The sequence below is a fragment of the Canis lupus genome, chromosome 3, assembly GCF_003254725.2.
Source record: "Canis lupus dingo isolate Sandy chromosome 3, ASM325472v2, whole genome shotgun sequence".
In the NCBI taxonomy this organism is placed as follows: Eukaryota; Metazoa; Chordata; class Mammalia; order Carnivora; family Canidae; genus Canis; species Canis lupus.
This window is the reverse complement of record NC_064245.1, coordinates 85,537,031-85,560,032: the sequence shown is the minus strand read 5'-3', so window position 1 is coordinate 85,560,032 and position 23,002 is coordinate 85,537,031. Positions and strand designations below refer to the sequence as shown.

Here is a 23,002-nt window from a genome sequence, read left to right as displayed (position 1 = left end):
TCCCCAAAATCTCAGCTGGATTTGACTTAACACCACCTCAGCCAATGGACAGGTGAGCATTCAGAAAGCAAGTGCAAACCACTCCTGATGGTTCATAAACCTACACCCTGGCGGGCGACAGCAATGTGGTGACTAGTTGTAGGATCTGTAAGAATTTTTGAGGATTATTTATACCATTTAGAAAGGCTCGGCATTTAAAAGTGTGTAAGGCTAATTACTTGCAGCCTAAAAAGTCGCTCAGATCTAAAAAGTTTGAATTAAAAGGCAGCCTAGGATTTCTACACGTGACAATATTATTCTACGCGTGTTCCATTTTAACTGTGCAGATGGTGCATAAAGGTATCTGTTAGTAAGAACAGTGTGTGTTTTGAGCATCGATTTATTTAATTAAGTGACTGCATGTGGTCGTGAGGCTTTATTAACCTAATCAAGCATTTACAAGTGCTGAACCCCAGAGTTAAAAACTCTGAGAAACTCCAGAAGAAATGAAATGTTAGTGAGCTTCGATGCACCGTTAGGCCTGAAATGGGACTGAGATGAAGGGATGCAGGAAAGGGTGGTGGGAGACGGAAGTGGTGGGTCCGATGCTTGGCACACTGGAATCACAGGGGGCGGGAGGGGCGACTCAACCTTGACCACTGTCCCCACACCCCGGGCCCCACACCTCTGGTCCTTCTGGTACAAATTTGCCTCCTCCGTTCCAAAAAAAAAAGCCATTTTCTTTCTCTTTAGCCTTTTCAACGTCCACAGACAAAGCCCCAGGGACAGAAGTTTGACCAGGTCTACTGTATCCTGTCTCCCGCCTGCTGTAGTGACGGGCAGCGGCGTCTTACTGTCCCAGGAGCTCACTGACTTTGGGAACTTTCCTGTACCTGAAACTGACGCCGTTGCTCGTATTACAGTGAAACCCACGAACATACAAATGTGCAAGTGACGCGAGCCTTGATTTTTTTTTTTTTTTTTTTTTTAGAAAATAACCAGATCGGTTCAGCCAGAATAATGTACGTTCATTCCTAATGGGTTTCTTTGCTTCTCGTCTCCCCGCCCCCCCCCCGCCCCCGCTCTGATCCAAAAGGCCTGGGGAGGGACCTCGCCTAAAACTTTGCCACTGCAAGTGGGGTCCGCAAAGAATGGTGGCACCGCGGCCTGGGAGCTTGTTAGACATGTAGGATCTCAGGCCCTGCCCCACACCTCCTGGTTCAGAGCCCGCATTTTTTTATTTAATATTTTAATTTATTTATTCATGAGAGACACAGAGAGAGAGGCAGAGACACAGGCAGAGAGAGAAGCAGGCTCCATGCAGGGAGCCCAATGCGGGACTCGATCCAGGATCCTGGGGTCACACCCTGAACCAAAGGCAGATGCTCAACCACTGAGCCACCCAGGCGCCCCCAGAATCTGCACTTTAACGAGGTTCCAGGCGATCTGGGTGCACATTATAGCGTAAGAAGCATCAAGAGCTTTACGCACAAATCTATTTGTGTAGTCACTAATCTGTCTGAGCTCCTGGCCTGACATTCTAGGCCTTGAATGACTCAACCTCCGTCTACCTTTCTACTGACACCCCAACTCCTGCCCTTGTAGCCCCACACTCCCCCCAGCCCTGCCCCCTGGGCCTCTGCCTGCGTGGATGATGCCGCGGTGTCGCCTCCGTCATGCAGGCAGGTGGCTGGCTCCATCGCCACCTCCGCTCCAAAGCCCGTGGGATTCAATCTGGGCAGATGTCATCTCTACAGCACCCTAATCTCCACAAAGCCACGTCTAGACCTCCGGGGGAACCCTGTGGTACCTTTTTACTCTTTCACCCCTTTAGTTGTTACTTAGGTGTACTTGGCTTATAAAGATCACCTGGAGTACAAGACCTTACCTGTACCTTACCAGTTTTTATTTTGTATTTATTGTTATTTTTTTCCCCATCAGTTTTTAAGCTCTGTCAATGTTCTATATATAGTGGGGACTCAATAAATAGCTTATTAAATGCTCAGGCCTGCAGACATATATATGAATGCGTGAACAAACGAATGTATCAGATATGGAGATGCCACACGTACATAAATGAAAGCAGCCCTTGAACGTATGGTATTTGTTCGAGGCTGTATTTGGCTTGTGACCCGAAGAAGTTCTTACAATGGCACTTTCGGGAAAAAAAAAAAAAAAGACTTCTAACTCACACATTTAGCTACATCCGGGGCAGCTCAGGAAAGCAGTAACATAATTTTCATACTAACAAAAGAAAATTTTTATGGTGGTTGTACAGGGGCTATGGGAAACACGAAGTCAAAATGAGCAAGTTTCCAACCAAGGAGCAAGAATGGGTAAATTACGGTCCTTTCTGCAGTTAAATTTTTCACCAACGTGAGATGAATAAACTCCTTCTAGAAATTACTCTTATGAAATTACTTCTTCCAGGACACTTAATAGTATATTCCGGTGCCCCTGAAAAATTAATTAACCTTACCTGTAACAACCTAACCCCTAAACCATTTGCGCTGTTTTTACTGTGGGTCAGGTTAATCTTCTCTACCTTAATTTACATCTAAGGAAGGGTGGTCTAAATTACACCGGGGCCTTTTTGTCGCTGGTACTTTGCCTTGTGCCATTTCTTTAGATGACATTCTGCTCATGTCCAAACGCATGAATCTTTTTTAAAATGGCAAACCTCTGAGATTACCAGGGAGAACTTTTCAACCTTTTTTGGGGGTTGGAGGGAGGGTAGCAACACTGCTGCCATCCTTAGAGGTCAAAATACAGCTGCAAAGCAGGAGGTGGACAAGGCCATAATTCTATTGTTTGGTCCTATCGGGAAATTTTTTTTTTTTCCTGAGGAAGTCTGGATTTTCAGAGCCTCGTGACCATAAAGATAGAGGGGCTAGGCTCCATCCAGGATTAGATTACGGGTCAACAGCAAGATTTATCAATCCTCTCCACCCTTTCGTTATCTGAAAGATATCTAAAAAGTACACCCAAGTCATTTTCAGGAGACAAAGAAAAGTTACTGAAAATGCCACAGCTGTTGATCTGTATAACTAGGGCCTTTGCTACTTGCTGGGGGAACAAAAATCTTCCTTTAACTCTGTGATTCTGTTAACTCTTAAGCTGCGAGAGTTCTGGTTTTCCTTCGAGAACGGACACATAGTGTTGCCATTTCCATTAAAGAAGGATTTTTGAGCTAGCTCCGCCTGGGGAAATATTATTAGAAAATCATTGTAATTATCCTGTGCTGTTTTAGCAAACAGAATTAGCGTCATTAATACTTATTAATAACAAAACACATATCAATAATGAGGAGGCAATCAACTGATATAAATGCTTTATGACACAAATAGTACAGAACAAAAAAATATTCTTCTCTAAAAGATGAAGAAAAAAGTAGCTCTTTGCAGAAAGACTGTTAGTCTCCCAAAAATGTGTCACCCTCCCACATTGGCCCAAAGGGGACATTCATCTTCTTTTGTTAACTGATCTCCGATGGGCTTTGTCCTCCCAAGTGGGAGCTTCTTTCACTTGGAATTAATCAGAGATGCGGCGGTGATGAGACCATCCCAGACGCTGACAGCCGCTACATAAATGCTTCCTTATTCCCACCCGCACTGGTGAAGGACAGGCCTGGAACAATGAGAGCTAATGATGGAACTCTGGAAGCTATCATTTTGAATCAGGCCATTACTTATGCTACCCTTGTGAAAATCAAGCCCGGCTCATGTTGCATTTCAGTTTAGCAGGCCTGGGCCCACCCAGGGGCTCCGCAAGCTCAGAGCAGACAGAGGGCTTCAGATCTCTAGGCGGACATCGGGTGCTGGCACGGGATGACCATCGGCCAAGGCACACTCCAGACTGCACGGTGGGCCGTGGTGTGTTACAGGCCAGACTTGCAAACAGCCACGTGCTGCTGGCTGGAAAGAGCCGCCTTGCCTTCTGGCCAGTGTGAAAGCCACCCGAGTCAGGGGCACTCTCTCTAAGAATTCTCCTTGCATACGCTTGGGGATCCTCTCTGTTGAAATCCTAGACCTGTCCTATTCTTACCATTCTATGCACTATTATGAGTGATTGAGACAAGCTTCAAAACATAGCTGTGCAGATGCACGAGTGAGCCTTGCCGAGCCCAGCTCAGATTAGCAGAACTGCTCGCCTGAACCAAAGACTCCTGATAAATAATACATGGTAGCTGCTTCCAGTTCTACATGTTGGGGTGGTTTGTTACACAGTGGTAGCAACGGATTCGACTACTTAGTACAGTTTGATAAAAGCACAGTTTTTAGGTCAGAAAATCATCAGGTTAGAAAGACAGGGCAGCCCAGGTGGCAGGGTTACAATGTTAAGAGGAAGACAATTGGGGGCCACTAGAGATTTCTAAGCAGGGTACAGACATGTTGGAGAGCAGTTCTCCAGAAGCTTTATCCTACAGAAGCAGAGGGAAGACGGGAATGAAGTAGGGAGAGTCTAGAAGACAGGGAAATTGGGACTGAATTCCTGTTGAGGAAAGCAAGAGGGTTAAGCCAAAGCCAGAGGTGGTAGGAATGGAGGTGTGAGAAACTCTGAAGAAAGAGTGGCCCCAGACCAGATGTGGATGGGGAAGGAAAGTTGACAGTGGTCAATGGTGACTCCAGATGTAGCTGGGTAGCTGGGGGAGTGACGAAAAAGGGAGGAAATGTGGAGAGTTGGTGACGTCATACTTGAGAAGTCCAAAGAATATTTAGGTGGTAAAGTTTGCACTTTAGGAAATAAGAGGCTGAAAGTCTGCAGATGGTACCTAGTGGGGGGGAAATATTTTGAGAATATTTTCATAGAGGTGATGGTTGCAGGCGTGACTCAGAGCAAGAGAAAATGGAGAAAAAATATAGAAATCAAGGAAAGAACCTTGGCACCTGCATGCTGGATATATTAGGTACCTACTGCTGTGCCACAAATGACTTCCAAACTTAGCAGGTGGAGACTCAGGAGCCTGGGAGCAGTTTATCCGGGTGGTTCTCACTAGTGGTCACTCACGAAATTATCATTAAAATGTTGACGAGGGCTGTTGTCATCTGAATGCTTGACTGGGGCTGGGGAATCTGCTTCCACCATATGGCTGGTGGCTAGAAGGCCTCAGTTCCAGATCACATGAACGGCATGTGCGACTGCTTGGGTATCCTCAAGACATGACAGCCAGCTTCCTTTGGAGGGAATGACCCAAGACAGAGAGAGCAAGAAAAACCCTATATATGTTTTATGACCTGGCCTACGAAGTCACATACCATTACTTATGCTGTATCCTATTAGTCACATGGATGAATCCTGATACAACGTGGAGAGAAATATACAAGGGCATGAACACCAGGAAGAGGGGATCATTTGGGGCCACACCGGAAGCTGGCAATCACACTGAGGGTAGCAAAAGATGACAAAAGAAAACTTAGAAAGATGGGAAAGATAGTTTAGCTGGGGAAACAAGATTGCCACATGGGAAGACAGCTGCGACTTGCCCTTGTGGGCTTCTCCGGCACCCTCAATGGGCCTGTGATCCCCTTCAAGACATTCTGCCTCCAGAAGGTGTGTCTGGTAGAGGAGAAGCTTTTATCTTGTTTCGACTGATTCCTACACCACACACCCTGTGCCCGGCAATGTGCCAAGATCTCCCCAAGGGTGGCTCCATCATCTCACCAGCGCAGAGGCGAGGCGACAGACAGAAGTCACTAGTCCAAATTCTCAGTGCCAACACGATGTGGGGGGTGGAGTATGAGCCTGAGCTGTTCAAGTCCGGAGCCCTTTCTCTCAACCTCTGTGCCACTGTGCTGAGGACAGAGGCCTGCATTCTTCTGCTGGAAGCCCCCAAACAAGACAAACCATGTAGGCAACAAGAGGAAATGCAAGGGATGACCTCGCGGCGCCAGAAAAGCTGCAGGAAGGGGAAGAACTGACGTCCACCGAGCCCACTTCCGTGCCAGGCCCAGGTCGGGCAGAGGCAGAGAAATCAAGGTGTACTTACCGTCCTGGGAATTTGCTTTGTTCTCAGTGGGCTGCTCGATGAACTTCAGCAGGGGGGATCTTGACCTCTGTATGGTGGGAAGACTGGGGTCACTGAACAGTATGGTGTCCTTGCTCCCTGTTGTGGAAAAGGGGGAAATGGACATATTATGTCACCAGCTGACTTGTGGTGATATTCGCCCCACACAATCGACTGGCTGTTTGCGTGAACAAGTCACTTTCTTTAATCATAGGTAATGCTGTGGAAGGGAGGTGGCCAGCAGATTCCTTCTGTAGTGTGAGGACCAGGCAGTGAGGTCCAGGGCCAGTCTGGGGGTCCTGAGAGTCTGCTCAGGACGTGGCCTCCCACGAATGCCATCATTACGGGGCAGCCTGTTAGGCTGGCTCAAAACTGAGTGGCTTTGATCTGGGTGAGATGACAACAGGCCTAACCACAGCAGAGTGTTTCAGAATATGGGTTTTGGGGCCACTCTATGGGGTTTGTGTTCTGGACTCCATCGCCTGCTAGTGGGCTGACCTCCTGCAAGCCACCTGGCCTCAGAGTCCTCATCTGTAAAATGGGCAGCGCCCACCTCGTTGGGCGGTGGTGATGAAGTGAACTGATCCAGGGAAAGCATTTAAGCACTTCATTAGTGCTCAATACACATATTTTGAAATTATTCTGTTACAGTGTAGACAGCACTGCCATATACACTACCTTCAGTTTAATCCACTGTGGTCATTTAGACCGAGTACTGACTCTGTCATAAGGCAGGTGGTATCAGGTTTCCCCACATTGTTAGAACATAGAGTCCCGTTCCAGCCAAACCCTTTTATCTGTATGAAGCTTGCAAGTGGACAGAGGGGTTGAGGGAAAGACTGTTATGCCTCTACTCTTGGGGCCATGGCAAGTTCTGGAAGCCAGGAGCAGGGAAGCATGGCTTTGAAACACGGGCATCGTGAATACAGACACACAGACACAAAACACGTGGACATGAAGGGATGTTGCCCAGGGGTCAGGAGAGCACAACAAGCGGATCTGATCCCAGACTTCTGTCCACAGGCCTGGTTATTCTCTTGGTGGCAACGGCAGTGCCGAAAACGAAACCCCCCTGTTCTGTGGTCCCAGTCTGTGCTTCAGCCTTAGCTGTCCAACTCTGAGCATGACCTTTTCTAAAGCCAAGCCACTAAACCTCTCTGGGGCTCAGATCGGCGACCCCAAAGCTTTGTGATGTTACCCTGTTTCAGATTCAGCAGACACAGAATGGTATTTCTGTAGAGAGAATGGTATTTCTGCATCTCTACAGAACTCTACAGGGTTCTAAAGAATCCTCCTTCAGAGAACCAGGTAGACCTCGGACCATACCTCTGAGCCCTCAGTCTGCTTACAATACTGTCTTCCCATTAGGGAACTTCATTTCCAAGACTGTAGGAGAGAGTTTGGCATACAGTAGGTGCTTAATAAATAGCCGGTGAACATCTGAATAAATAGGTGATGGATTCTTGGGACTCCTGATGGTGGGCAAAGGTGCTTTTTTTAAGCAGAAAGAGCCCTCTGGTTTCTGCCGAGGGTCATCCCAGAAGAGAAGTCTGGTGGGAGCCAATCCTGAAGCTCTCCACTGGCACAGCTACTATCTTACATAGAAAAAAACCCCGAAATCTTTAAGGACGCAGTCTGGAGAAGTGTCCCAAAGAGAACTAGATCTACAGGCTGGGATATTGCTAAGAGGCTCTCAGGAAGAAATACACGCCATCAGGTCTCCAGGTCTCCCTTCGTACTGCAAGGACCAGCTGGGAACACTTTCAGGGTTCCTGGGACCCCGCAGCAGATGTCTCAGGGTGGACTTCTTTCCTTTCCCTCCATCAAGGCAACTGCTGCTGTCCCCAAGTCAGGGAAGATTCCATTTCTTGAGGCACCTTTTCCTAGCAGATAGGCTGTTCCTGCAGGAAGAGACACATGCTGCCCCTCTGTGTCCCGGCCAGCCCTCCGAGTCCGCTCTGCCCTGGTGGCCCAGGAATCAGAATTACGGGCAGAGCCGGGAGCCGGCCTCAGCCGAGTGCGAAGGTGGCCCTACGGGAGGCCCTCAGCCCTTCCTGTCATGAGGGGTTCTCCAGGGTGCCAGGCCTCCGTGGGCCTCTCCAGTCGCAGAGCATCATCCGTGGCACAAGGGCTCCGCCGAAACGCAGGACCAGCACCAGCCTCTCCAAGAGGGAGCGACAAGCAGAAGGGGAGCGAAGCCACTCCGTGGCCCATCACAGTGGGGGGCGGGCAGGGAGAGGATAAGCACTTCCCGGAATTCCTGCCTGGAGAGATCATGTCCTAACCCGAAGGTAAAATGGTAAGATTTGATCCTTCTTGCAAGTGCTGAAAGGATCTGCAGGCCTCCCCAGAAGCCTGCCCCGCTGTTGCTCAGTCTGGCTTCCATCTATGCTGAGGGACATGAGCTCCAACCCGATAATGTGCCGTCTCACTGTTTCATTGTGGTGCCTGGGCCTGGACGAGGAGGGGTGGGGCGAGGTGGCCCACACGGAGTCAAGCCGCAGCCCCTCCACTTGCTGGCGCCTGAGTGCCTGGAAGCCCTCCTGGCTCCCTGTAACACAGCATCCCTCCTCCCCTCCTCCCCTCCTCCCAAATGTACCAAGCACTTTCAAAATTGCACATTTTCCTCCTCAGGCTGATGCTTAGAGTGGAGAAGAGAGAATTAAAATGAAAAACTCGAAGAGCCAGGCTCTGCTCTTGCCAGGTTTTTTTTTTTTTTTTTTTTTTTCCTGGCTTTGAGGGTTTCTTTTTGGAGCAGGAGCACATCCAGGAAACCTCCCGTCAGAGCCCCCAAGCACCACCCTCCCTACAGAGGCTAGCAAAGGGCTGGGGAAACTGAGGCTGGGGGGGAGGGGTGTCATTCCCTCCTAGGGGACCAGGTCGGTTGCCCCCCCACCCAGCACCCTGATTTCTCACAGGAGCCCATGCCTTCCCACCTCCTGGGAACCGATTAAGCAGTCTGGATTATGCTCTGCTGTCCAGATGACTTCTCCACGCGGGCTGGGACACTTGTCAAACTTGCCTGTTTCCCAGCAAGATCACAAATTCTCCCCAACCCTATCGAACAACGTGGAGAACCACGTATTTGTTGGCTGAGACTGAAAAGGGAGGGAGAAGAGATCCAAAGAATAGTCCTTGTACACTTGAAGTCCAGCAGCAGTTCTGTCTCGGAGGAAGGCCGACTTCACCGCTGCCCCTCGGAGTCTCAGGGGAGACTCTTCTGGCTTCTGAATCCGTCTTCTCCAGTCCATCTTGCTTTGGAAACCAGTCCCCAACTGACCTCACCGCCCCCCCTCCCATTCCTCTCTTCTCTGAACTGCGGTTCCCAGCACAGGTGGAAACACCTGAGTCCAATACCAGCCCCTGCAGCCTTCGGTACCCTCTCATTTCCCAAGCCTTGGTTCTTTTTCATCTGAAATGAGAGGGTTAGACTAGATCAGGGAAGGGGAAATGTTTGCTCTCACGTGTCAACTCTAGCCAGGAGGTGGCTTCCTGGAAAACCAGTGGGGACGTCTGTTCTGAGGGCCACATGTGTAAGCAGCATGCAAGGGCCGTGTGATTGATTAGCGATGCCTGCCACTGGCGCGGCAATGGGTGTTCCATAATATACACCAAGTGCTGGCCGTCCTGGAACTCTTGGCTCTCCACATCCTTCCAGGTCTGACATTCGATGACTTCACATTCTTCACTCACACACCAATGCCTTCATCACTCGGCGCTTAATTATGCATCACTTTCTGCTTTCTTGTCACTGCTACATGTGTACGCATCTCACTTCCCTAGCGGGACTCTGGATTCTTAGAGGAGGCAAGGGGCGTGACTAGAATCCCTGGTGCAGAACCGAATTCACAAAGTTGATGCTCAAAAAGGTATCAATAGGGGTGCCTGGGTGCCTCAGTCGGTTAAGCATCTGCCTTTAGCTCTGGTCATGATCACAGACAGGGTCCTGGGATCAAGTCCCGCATCACGCTTCCTGCCCCGGGGAGCCTGATTCTCCCTCTCCTGCTCCCCCTGCTTGTGCTTTCTCTCTCTCTCTCTCTCAAATAAATAAAATCTTTTTTTTTTTTTAAAAAAAGGTTTCAACACACTGATGGACTGATTTGTTAAAGACAACACTGATCCTTTCAAGATGCTCATAAGTAAGAGAAAGCTAGCAATTCTCTAAAATTACTGGGACTCATTCCCCTCCGGGGGTTGCAACTGATATGGCTTCTATGTGGGGAGAGGAAGAGGAAGAGGAGGAAGAGGAAGAAAAATGGAAGAAAAAGAGAAAGGTGGAGGAAAGGATGAGAAGGAGGTGGAGGTGGAGAAGGGGAGGGAGGAGGAAAGCACACGCTGCCCCTTGCTTCCCCTTGCTCCACTACTCGGTAGGTTAAATGGGGACCAGGAACCAATGAGCGGATGGAAGGGGCTGATTGGATTTATATGGCAAGAGGCCCTTCCCTTACTATTTCCCTCTGTGGTTTAAAAATGTCACAAGGCGATGCCTTGTCGTGACATCTGGGGAGGCCCCACTGTTTTTCCTGTCCCCCCACTTCGTGTCTGTGTGGAGGCCAGGTACTAAAACAAACTCGGCCATGGCATAAAATCGATTTAGCCAGGTCCCTCAAAGCTCATTTTACCATTTAATATTTGCCGGGTACTAATTGAATTCTCTATTTCAATTGACTGTTCTAATCAGAAAAGTGCAATGATACATAGAGAATGCATTTCTATTTATTTACATGCAGGGATGACATTAATGCACTGCTGATATTAGCCACAAACACAAATATTTTAAACAGAACATACTCCCGAATCCTACTGAAACATTGTAGCTCAGGCCTTCAGGCAGCAAAAAAGGAGGAAAGAAAGAATTGTTAATGCATAATAGCCATTCCAACCCAGACCAAACAACACCAGAGAGAGGAAATTCTCAGCGTTCCTTTACTTATTCAACTTCCATCTTTTTACATAAATTGTAGAAATAAAACATCGTGAAATTTCACTAAGTCATTTGGAGAAGGGGGAAAAAAAATCAAAACTCCAGTACATGCACAGAAATAGCAATCTGACTGCACAAATAAACGATAAATTTGCCTGACTGTGTTGAAATTCAATGCAATAAAAAGAAAGGCCTTCAAAGAAGATAAGGTTTTAACGGCATCAAAAGGTTCTCGTGCAAAATGGATCATTCAAATCCCCAGAATGGCACTTGCCACTAATTAGTTCTGTTAGGTCTTTTGACATCAAGTTCAAGGAATCTCTGTTAAAACTTCCAATTTATGAAATGCACTTGCAGGCAACCTAAGGCAGCTATTCAGATTTACATTAAGAAAACCTGTTGTTGTCCATGTCCCTATGGCAATTTTCATTTCTCGAACATTACAACAGGGCAGCAACTGATATGATTCAAGGGTAGAGGAGGCTGGTTTGTGCAGAAAGGTTAAGTAACTAAAAATATATGTACAATCCTGCTTCCAGGGAAAGGGAGGGGGTGGAGAATGATAAATACAAGTTTCTGGAGAGTGTAAAGAGAAGGGGAATAGAGGCTGGGGGGGGGGTCTCATAAAGGGGGTATTTATTAGGATAAATATAGCTAATTAAAGTGAAACAGCAGAGTTTCCTCACAACATGTACAACTGCAGGAAAAAAAAAATCTCCAAAGGGAATTTTGATTTTTAGAGCTGCATAAAATGGGGTAGGGGCAGAGAGGGGGGAGGAAGGTTCTTAAACTCATTTTTACAGTCATTTTTAGGAATGATAATAGAACAAACTTTTGTCAGCATATTTATTTTTAGGTGTGATTCATTCATTTTTGGGGAATGATAATTAAATAGAGCACATTTTTGTCAGTTCTTATATTCATTTTTAGGACTGATAAGTAAATTGAACAAATCTCTGCACATTCTTATATTCAATTTTAGGGATGATAATTCAAACGAACAAGTCTTTTTAAGATACCTATGGGTAAAAAAAATGAAACAATTTACTATACTTGCAAAGGTGAAGAATAAAACGTACACATAGACAATGACAATTTCTGAATTTAGGCCAGCAAGACGTCATTGTTTCACAGATGAAAACTTGCGTATTTACTGAGTTTTTCTGATTTCCTCAAAATTGATGGCTTCCAAGTTTAAAGTGCTTATAAATTTCTCAGTAATGATCTTCAAATAAAAGGATAATTATGTGAGGGCTTACGTAAAAAAAAAAAAAAAAAAAAAGGAAAATAACTTTCACAAAGTCGGCTTACCTGGAAGACTCCACAAACCAGAAACTTCCAGAGTTCTTAATTTTTTCTCCAGTTCAGCCACCCGATTCCCTAGGATTCTGGAAAATGGGAGAAAATGGCAACAGACAAATGAGCATCTCAGAGAAAAGGTTTTGAGATTTAAGGTGTATGTAGAAAGCACAGTGTGTGTGCATGTGCAAAGAATATATATGTACGATATATAATATATTACACACACACTATTGAGAGTACACATGAAAATATAAAGTGAATGATTAAAAAATATTAAAGTTGCCATTCAAGTGAGTCCTTTCCCACAACGGTGGGGAAGCTAAACAATTATTCCATCATTGCCCAAATGTCTTATGCAATTTCGAGTTGCTCATTGCTAACAACTATAATTGATGGGGCACCTGGGTGGCTCAGTGGTTCAGCATCTGCCTTTGGCTCATGTTGTGATCCTGGGGTCTTGGAATCGAGTTCCGCATCCAGCTCCCTGCAAGGAGCCTGCTCCTCCCTCTGCCTGTGTCTCTGCCTCTCTCTTTGTGTCTCTCACGAATAAATGAATAAAATCTTTTTAAAAAATTATAATTCATTTTGAATACCCTTAGTAGTATCACACCTGATTCTTTGAGGGTAGATCTGAGTTCTGGAAAGAACCAAGTCTAACAAATAAGATGGGCGAACATGCTTGGTAACATGGTGTTGAGTCAATAAAATAATAAGATCTGCCTGCTTAGACCTAACCTGTGTCTTACTGATCTCCACATCCTTGATACCTAGCAGGATGCCTGGTTGACAGTAGGTGCTCAATAAATATACTTGATTAAAGAAAACGGCTTTCCTTTTCTCAAGGCTTGCAATTATCTATGGAAAGAATGAAGAAACAGGCATTTCCAAAGAACTTCCAGCAATTGCAGGATCGCTAGAAGAATTACACCGATTTCCAAGGCGACCATTCTGACACGTTGTGGCATATTATTTCTAGAACGTGTGTCCGAAAAGATTATACTGTTTACTACTTGGAAGCCAAACTTTGTATGCATGGAAAGACATAAACGTGGGCAGGTATTTCCCCTCTTCCACGCTACACAAAATTAAACATGGCTGGGAAATGATTTCATAGTCATCTAAAACTTCAATCATTTTCCTTTGGCCTGGAAATTGAAAAACCAGTCTTTATAGTATTTGGGGGATTTTCTTGGTGCTGCCGTGCTAAAATGACGTGGAAATCACCTTAATAGCAACGTTTCAATTCCTTTCAGCGAGAGAAATCAGAAGCCAGAATTGTTCTCCTACCTCTCTTTATATTCCAGAGATAGCTGCACACACCCACATATACACAGAGACATGAATATGTATATATCTGCACATATATATATGGCTTTGGATTCATCCTTATTTTACCTGAATTGACTTGCAGCATCTTAATTAATATTCCCTTTGAGTTCCCAGAAAACTCTGACATTACTATATGTGGTTTTCTTCACTTAGGCTTTTCCTTAAGTCTTAAATTCTGCATAGACTTTATCAATTACTTTCAATTTTCACCCTATTTGTTGGGTCTATTCTGCTTTCATGTCTCTGACCCTTCAATAAACACCATTCCTCGTAATCTCGCTTTCAATATTTTGCTCAGACCTTCTGATCCGAGCTCCCTTTTCACCAGCTGATAGGTTTGAGATGCAATCACAGCAGAGTTCAAGTTGATGCCTGTTTCTTAACGAGATCAGATCATCTGTATGTGGCTGCCTCTTGGAAACAAAAGATAAGGCTTAACTCCTCTGTGTATGCTGAAGGATGCCATCAGAGCAACGTCTGGAGGCGTGGTGAAGAGACATTTGGGGTTTTTTTTGTTTTTTGTTTTTTTTTTCCCGATATTCCCAGACAACAGAGCCCTGTCTCTCAGGAATGGACTGAGGCTGAACTTGCTGGTGTCCCGTACTTTGAGGGACCTGCCTGTCTGTCAGTGGTGACTGCTCTCTTTGGCCTTACACAGGCATCTGATACAGAGCTGGAGGTAATAAAATGGACCCAATGGGAGTTGTGCTAGCAATAATAGTAGCAATAACATTATCTAAAACAATAGCAACCACACTACTGTTAGCATGAACAGCGAAACTAATATTTCCTGGGTCCTGGCTATGAGTCTGAGCCCACGCTGAACACCTGCTAAGCTTACGTGAGCTCATCTGACCTGACAAAAACCCTGCAGTGCATGTTGTATTATTATCCTCTTTTTTTTTTTTTTTTACAAATGCTGGACCCTAAAGAACAGAGAGGTTAAGTAAACTGCCCAAAGGCACACAGTTGACCTCTAAGCTGTGTCTTTTGCCAACCCTCAGTCCTCTCCTCCACTCCTCTCTACTCCACAATCTACTCCACTCCTCTCATTGGGACACAGAGGCACAGAAATCAGTTAACTTGACCAGAGTCACAAGCAGAACTCAGCTGGTGATGAGTCTGGATTTGAACCTACAACTCAATTTCCCACCAAAGTGCATGGTCTTAACCAACATCTCATAATGGCATTTTAATTTACACAAGCATTCTTGTGTCTGGAGCGAGTACTCTTTAAAAACTGTTCACAGTTGGAAATACAGATGCAGCCCCGCTGCCCTGTGATATGACCCAAGATTCCTCAAATGACAAAAAGGCTCTTCTTGATTGGCTTCAGACATGGAACAAACATGGCAGGTGGTGCACTGAACGAGGTGTGGTGCAGCCGAGGGAGATGTCAATATGCACTGAGGAAGGCAGTAGATGAGGAATAGAGTCCAGTGGGCTCAGTCTGACCAATGCAACACCCAAATATTGAGGCTGTAGGGGACAGCGAACAGAAGCAGCCTGTGTCCCTGTGCTGGAGGGACTAAAAGTCCAGTGGGAGACAGACGTACACACAAAGAGACACACGCATGTACAGAGCCTGTCCAAGGTAGGAATACTATTTCTCCATCACTTGCTCTCTCAGCAGGTATTACTCTAAGCACTGCACAGGTATTATCTCCCTTGCCCCTTGCAACAACTGATGAGGGAGCCCTTAATGTGCTTAGGTTATAGATGAGAGAACGGGGATTCAGAGAAGTCAACTAACTCGCCCAGGGTGACACGGCTGGGGAGTGGAGGGGGAGGCCAGAATCAAAACGTCGGCCTGGAAGTGCACAAATACTTCAGCAGAAGCACAGAGTGGGAGCGAAGTAAATGAAAGATGAATCCAGAGTGGTTTTTAAGGACCCAGATCATGAATGATCTTGTTGCCAAATTGAGAATGGTGAGATTTTTAGACACTGGCAACAGTGAGATATTGGAAGTAAAACCTGCACAGAAGCAGCATAATGAAGCTTAGGGGAAGTATTCTCGATGCAGAGTACAGAATGGACCGGAATGAGTATGAGTAAGAAGCAGAAAGGCCAGTCCGCACAGTAATGTCCAAGTCAGCTCAAAACAAGCCAGTGGGGACGTGGGAAGTCAACCGAATGGAGTAATAACACGGAGGGAGATGAGGCATCTGACAGCTGGCCTCGTGGCCGAAGGAAAGTCTGGGAGTGCAGAGGTGAGCATAGAGGCTGGGGGTAGGTCTGCTCACCGGCACAGTGTGAGAAGTCAGCAGAACTGGGCCCTGGAGTATCTCCTGTGAAAGGCAAGAAAAGACTAGAGAGGCACAGCTGGCCAGGGAAGAGGAGAGCCGGGCAACATGTGCCTGGAAGCCAAGGGGAGAGAGATCCAGGTGGGGTGGGGTCAATATCGTCTCATTCTGGAAAGTGGTCACATGGGATGAAAGAAGTCCACCTAGAAGATGTGCCTGACCCTTGAGAGAGATGTTTTAGGACAGTGGAGGGGGTGAAATCCAGAATCCAAGCGACAGGGTTGAGAGAAGGAGACTCGGAGCAACTGTAAGCAGTGAATACAGATGACTCTTCAAGGAGTTCAGCAGGGAATCGGAGGAGACAGCTAGGGCAGTAGCTTGAGGCATAAACAGGTTTGAGAGAGGATTTTTTTTTTTTTTTTTTTTGTAGGATGGGGGAGATTTTAAGATAAGGTTTTTATTTAGCTATGGTTTGTTTTAGGAGGGATTTCAGCCCATGTCTACCCAGGAGTCTAGGAAAATCCTCAAGACATCAGGCCTCCAGATAGGTGTTTAGTAGTAGTTTCTGATAGTAACAATGTCATTGGGGATCTGCAAAGGCCAACCTAACCCAGGAGCTGGCCACCACCGTGTGTCTACTTCCTGCTCCCCAGACAACACGGGGAGCAGAAACCCCTGAGTGAGGGTCCTTGGGGGAGGGCCCATCCTAAAGAAGAAGGGACTGTGGCTCTTCCCTGCCACCACCTCCACCCCAGGTGGCCTTCTTTTGCATCTCTGCTCTGATCCATGGCAGCTCATGCTGCTACCAAGATCATGAACTTCCAAGCTACCTGTTGATAAGTCACAGTAACCTCATCCCTTCTTTAGCAGAAGTAAGACAACTGCCAACTCTCTGGTGATGAGTACCTCCAGGAAAATGCCTATTAATTGAAAATCCTCACAAAATATAAAGTTGAATGTGGATTCACCAGTTCTTCAAGATGGCTCCCATTTGGGCTTCCCAAGGGTGTGTGTTGGGGGAGGGAGGGGTGACTGTCAGGCAGGGGAAAGCCAGTAGGGGGAGCACAGGCCTACAGAACAGGATACCTCCATTCTCTCACGGAATGCTCCACAATAAAACTACTGCATTATCTTAGTTACAAAAGGCTAAGTCAAGGGGAATCACAGCAAGCAGACGGGATCCAGATTCTATTCCTAGCCCCCGCTCCGTTTGTTGTATAATTAGTTTTTTTACATGCCCCCAAATAAAACATTTATTGAAAGTGTGAAACCAAAGGCCTCCTAAGTATTAAAAATGGCACATTAGGTACTTTATGTACTGATGTGAAGCAATCTTTAAGATCTATCATTATGGAGAGAAAAAGAAAGGTGCAGAACAGTGAAACGACTTTTTTTTTTTTAATGAATACCAGCTATCACTTGTAAAAAGGAAAGAAGAAAGAAAGAAAGAAAGAAAGAAAGAAAGAAAGAAAGAAAGAAAGAGAGGAAGGGAGGAAGGAAGAGAAAAAAGAATATCTATACTTATATAAACATACACGAGTATTTATATATGTCTGGGTAAACGTATTACACATTTACTTACATATGCATCCTTGCAAACAGATACATAAGTAAGGAATGGGGGTTCCTTCCAGGAAGGGGAATTGGATGGCTGAGAGATGGTAGTAATTTAGAGACACATCGTTTAACATTTTAAAATGTGAACCATGAGATGCTACAAAATTATTAAATAGGAGTTACAAAGGACAGGGTGCATTACAACAAAATTAAACCTGAAAAAAACAAAAGCAAGCAAACAAACAAACAAAAACAAACAAAATTAATCCTAGTATAACGAGCATGTCTGTTTTTTTTTAAACAGAAGGTGAGAGCCCATGGAACGTAGCTACAGGTGTGCTGGTCACAGAGGGTTATGGCAGGAACGCGTTAGGAAATCAGTCTGTCTGGAGAGGCAGGAGCGTCGGGCTGACGGCCTGGGGGTACTGAGCAGGACTCTGCTTTAACAGCCCAGCTTTTCCCTGAAACCAGTATCACACTACATGTTAACTGCCTAGAATTTAAAGAAAAAACTTGAAACAAACAAAAAAGTCAAGTCCAGCTTTTGAGGGGAGGTTTGTGCCGTGCTCCGAACTATAGCTGGCGGGCAGGTGTGAGAGCGCTGGGGTGGGCAGTGGTGGAGGGCCCGGGGTCTGAGGTTGGAGGGTTGATGAGGAGGGGGTCTCCCCAAGGAAGAAGGGGTGACAAAGCAGAGGGGGCGGGGAGGCGGTATACACTGAAGGCCCACGACAAGGACCTGAAATAAATACCAAATCCATGAAAACCATAAAGTGTATTAAGGGAGCAAGAAAAAGGATTAGATAATCCATTCATTAAATAATCATAAGCACCCATGTGGGCTCAGCACCATCCTCCCCACTGGGAGAGAACAGTGATTCTGATGGTGGGCAGGGCCCACCCATTAAATATTCTTCGAATCATACTTCAAATGGGGGCACAATATTCTATCTTATGGATTTACTATGATCTTAACCAGTCTCCAACTTAAAAACATTCAGGGGGGCAGTGCCTGGGTGGCTCACTCAGTTAAGCATCCGACTCTTGATTGTGGCTCAGGTCATGATCTCAGGGTCGTGAGATGGAGCCCCGAGTCAGGCTCTGTACTCAGCGCAGAGTCTGCTTGAGATCCTCTCCCTCTCCCTCTGTGCTCCTGTAGTCTCCCTCTCTCAAAATAAAATAAAATGCAAATAAAAACATTTGGGCTGTTGCTGTTTTCTCCTCCCTCTTATAAACGAATCCATGGTGAACCCCGTATGTATGAATCTGAGGGCATCCCACTGAGCTTTTCCTTTAGGATAAGTTCCTAGATGCACAGCCTGTGGGTCAAAGGGCACAAGCACTGTGAAGGGTCTTAAAACGTACTGAGGAATGGACGGCCCCGAGGTCTATATTCCTTGAAATGTGAAGGGCCAAAGGGATGTGGAACCCGTCAACCTAGCAGTTGGAAATGTGGGTCCTGCTCTGGATGGCGAGGTGGGACAAGAGCTGTGAGGAGAGCCTGCAGAGAGTGAGAGGCAAAGATGGGGGGAATGAAGCCCCCCCGACACCCCCAGCGGGGTAAGGAGAGCAGGAGACCTGCGGAGACCTGGGGTGGAAGTGAGAGGTGTGGAGGGAATCAAGGGGGTGAGGAGAAAGTCAGAGGAATCCAAGGAGGTGAGTGCAAGACGGGAGCTGGGAGGCAGAGAAGCTGTAAAAGGAACAGACTCAGAAAGTGGGGTTTGGGGGTACTGGGGACCCCCGAAGGAAAACTGCTGTGGAAAATTTGGGAAGAGGTCTTGGGAGGTGTTGAAGCGGGGGGTGGTCTTTCTTTCCTGTGCACAGCATCCCTTGGGGCTTGCTCAGATCCAAGAACCCCGACATTCCTTCCAGAACCTACCCCCCCTCCGCCCCCGCCCCTCACCGAATCTGCATTTCAAAACCAGTGCCTCCAAGTGATTCTGACACAGAAGTGTGTGCCCCCCCCAACACACTTTGAGGGGGTGGCTGCTGAAGCAGCAAAGGTGGCCCTCTTGTTCACAGAGATTCTGGGTGAGCGGAATTCAGGGGGGGAGCTGCACGGCTGGGCAAAGGCTTTGGGGGTCCGGGGAGCTCCGTGTGCTTTCTGGGGGAAGAGCAGGGGCCAGAGGAGGGGTGGGGTGAGCAGGTGGGAAGAGGTGCTCACAGGGCAGCCAGGCCCAGAGGAGGGAAGGGGTGGGGCCCGCCAGGCTGGGGGCCCAGGGTGTCTCCCGGAGACAGGAGGGGAGGGTGGAGAGCCCGGGTTCGAGGGGAGAGTCATTCTGGGGGCTCATGGTGCAGAGCGTCTATTTTCTCAGTAAACCAGAAGCCGAGGTTACCTGCTGGGAACCCACTGGGGCTTAGAAGGCCCGCGAAGGTTTCAAAGAGCCCCAGTGGGTGCTTCAGAGGGAGTCAGCGAGGACAGAGAAGGCTCATGCGGAACACCACCGGCTGCGGGGGAGTCCGCCTGGATAAAATAGACCTCGTACCTATTCTGGGGATATTTCCATTTCTTCTCCCTCCCCTGAGGAGTATCTGCATTTTAGCACCTGCCCGTTTCATTCCTTGGTTCGGGTTTTCTTTTAAAAGAATTTCTGAAAACTTCTGTCAATAAATTACCCCGTCATCCCGCTGAGATTGCCAGACTCCCTCCACTGCTCTCCGCCTTCCTGTAAGGGTATCTTCATCCCCGGCCATCTGCCCTTCACTCCTGGCTTCTCTTTTTTCTTTTTGGTTTTTACAATACTCTCCATCATCTCCCAGCCACCCCCCGCCACCCCCTGCCTGTCGCCAGGACATCGATCCCGCATCCCTCCCCTCCTCCTGGAAGCCCAGCTGATCCCGTATCCCTCCCCTCCTCCTGGAAGCTCAGCTGATCCCGCATCCCTCCCCTCCTCCTGGAAGCCCAGCTTCTCAGTGCCTGCTCCTGTGTTCTGCGCCTTCCTCTTGGTTCTGTGTGGAGGTGTTAGAAGTGGGATCGGCCATGTAATTTGGGGGGGGGGCGGTGAAATGAAAACGCAGCCCGCCTTGTTAAAAAATGACTAAGCATCTCAAGACTATTGGACCAAGTGCGGGGCCCTTCGGAGTGTGGTCACTTGTCCTCAAAGCCAAGCCCTGTTTGCAATGTCTGTTGCTCTTATATTGCCTATTCACCATGCTCTGAACACCTCCAATTTTGCCTGTGTCTCACACTGTTCCTATAACTCAGAGGAATTTGCCCCACCTCGTCACTATACTTATAAAAACCAAGGGAGAGCCTGTATTTCAATGGTTCCATCACACCACCTCTTTCGCTTCTCTGGAAGAGACATGACACTCCCTCCTAGGCCCAAGTGCCCATGGAAGTTGATGCTTGGCGTTCCTGCTAGACAGGACCCCTCAACGTCATGCCATAGGTTACAGTGGCCCTGAGGGGTACCCCCCCACGAGGGGACCTGCAGGGGAGGTAGGGCAAGTTACCCGCGCAGTTGTACTGTCAAAGCTGTGTGTAATAGGCTCAGAGGGAGTGTTCAGTGTGCAATGGCTGGTAGTGTGCCCCCACCCAGCTCTGGAGAACCGCTAAGATACTGTTGTGATGCAGACACGTCATTCCAGTTGAGGAAGCTTCCTTCCACACCTAAGGGCTGCCCTCCCCTCCCCAAAGGCCTGCAGTCCCACCCGGCTGCCACCCACGGCCGGCAGCCAGCCTCCCACATCTCTCCCGCCCACCCCACCCCCCAAGGGTGCAGCCACCTACTTGTTGGTCTGCCTCTGGTGCTGGATGACCATGTTTTTCTCGTGGATCGTCTCCAGCAGGGCTGTTGCCAGAGACTTCAGATCAGAAATGGACTGTGGAGTAGCCGGGAGACTGCACCCATGATCCTCAGATAACAGATCTTGAACTAGGGGGAATATAAAGTTTGCAGCTCAGTGTTAAGTCCTTCGGGAACACTGGAATGCAAACCAGTGTCTGTTTGTCCTGGATAATGAAGCTGGGAGAGGCTCCCAGCTTCTGAATGCTATGATGTTATATTGCAGACTCCGTTTCAGGTGTCAAAAGTAAAACAAAATAAAATTCAGTGTGAGGGTTGAGCAGACACAAAGAAAGTCTCATGGACTTTTATTGGCAATTTTTTAAGGTGATAAGAATCTTTTGCATTTGTCTAGTATTTTGCCCTTTCAAAACACTTCCAAACTAACTCATCTGAGGCCCCCAATTTAAAGAAAAACCCACCTGGGAAGTATTATTTATTCCCATTTCATGAACAGGAAAGCAAGGTGGTGATGGATTAAAAACATTAGCTGAAGGTCACACAGCCATGCAAATATCAATAACTCTGGTCCTGAGCTCCTTTGGGGTGGTTTCCTACGGAGTGGTATGCTCAGTGGACGGCGAGATCACACGGGACGTTATTTCAAATGCAAAATATGTTTTGTGTCTGCATGTTTTTAGAAATTAAGAGTCACCACAAAAAAAGATACCACTTGTACTCCTACCAGACAAAAAAAAAATAAAATCCCTCACTGTATCTCTGATCATTTTCTATATGCCTACATGTAGATATACCGATTCATACATTTTTCTTCTAGAATGGGAAAAAGCTCTTCTTCTTTCACTTAACCCTATTCCTCCATCCTTAATATCTTCTAACACGTAAGATGTAATGGCAGCTTGGTAGCCCATATGTAGATATACAATAATTTATTTAATTCCTGCTGGACATTTATGTTCTTTCCTACGATTTTTTTTTTTTTTTGGTGGCTCTAATATAGGAAGAGCTTTCTTGAAGCCGTATGCTTTCATACATCTGTAATTACTTCTTGCTGCTCAAAGGGGATGAGTTCAAGGTTTTTCAAAAGAAGTTGCCAGAGGTCTTCCAGAAAGGCTGAGCCAGGCATATGGCTCTGCTGTGGCGACTGAGTGTGGCCAGCATTCCCCACACCCATGATAAGACTGGGCCTCGCCCTCCAAAGATGTTTGGCCATCAAGGGTGTTCAGAGCTAAAACTCACATGGGCCACTTCACATTTCTGTGAATATTGTAGTTTTCTGTTTAAAAACAATTCTAGGGTATTCTTTTTTTTTTTTTTTTTTTTTTTTAGTGGAAAAACAGAAGTTGCTTGGAAAAGTGCTTTGGTTATCAGGTTGGCTGGAGACTCAGCACTTTTATTTTTCCTAGCCACTCCAGCCCTGATTAAGACTGCCATATGATCGTTGCTGGTCTGCACAGCCGACAACCCGAAAGTGGGCCAGTCGGGCATGTTCAACCTGAGGCTTACGTCGAGAACTGAATTCCCAAATATTAAGTGTCAGAAGCAAGCTCTCTGCTATTTATTCCCCTGGACTGTTCCTGGAAGATCATTATTTTTCATCAGAATTGACAAGGAGGAGGAACAGAATTGCAATCAATAAAAGCTTCTTTGAAAAAGGCACATGTTCCATGATAAAATGATTTCAGCAGCTGTGAGACTTTTCTATTCTGGTCACAGAGGCCAGAAGAAGGAGAAACTCGACGAGGTTGGAGCATGTACTCAGGGATGCTAAAGCCGGGGTCAGAGCAGGGAAAGCATTCCTGAAGGAAGAGCGCAGTATAGGGGAACAGATGTGAATGGGGTCCCGTTATTAGAGACACATCTAATGCAGCGGTTCTCAAAGCAGGATCCCAGAACCGGCAGCAGGGACCCTGGGA

At 47.0% G+C, this 23,002-nt stretch overlaps 1 protein-coding gene across 2 annotated transcripts in view; it reads right to left on the bottom strand.

The window, feature by feature from the left end:
- Window positions 1–23,002, bottom strand: part of CCDC149 (coiled-coil domain containing 149) — a 102,735-nt gene that overhangs the window by 7,782 nt on the left and 71,951 nt on the right. Inside the window, exons 9-12 of one of the 2 annotated variants that reach the window (XM_025438617.3) lie at window positions 21,071–21,215; window positions 12,219–12,295; window positions 10,775–10,807; window positions 5,966–6,082 (exon numbers count right to left, since the gene is read on the bottom strand). In XM_025438617.3, the coding sequence (XP_025294402.3) occupies window positions 5,966–6,082; window positions 10,775–10,807; window positions 12,219–12,295; window positions 21,071–21,215 (372 nt within the window). The remainder of the gene's footprint in view (window positions 1–5,965; window positions 6,083–10,774; window positions 10,808–12,218; window positions 12,296–21,070; window positions 21,216–23,002) is intronic. The other variant, XM_025438619.3, reaches the window with a different exon arrangement.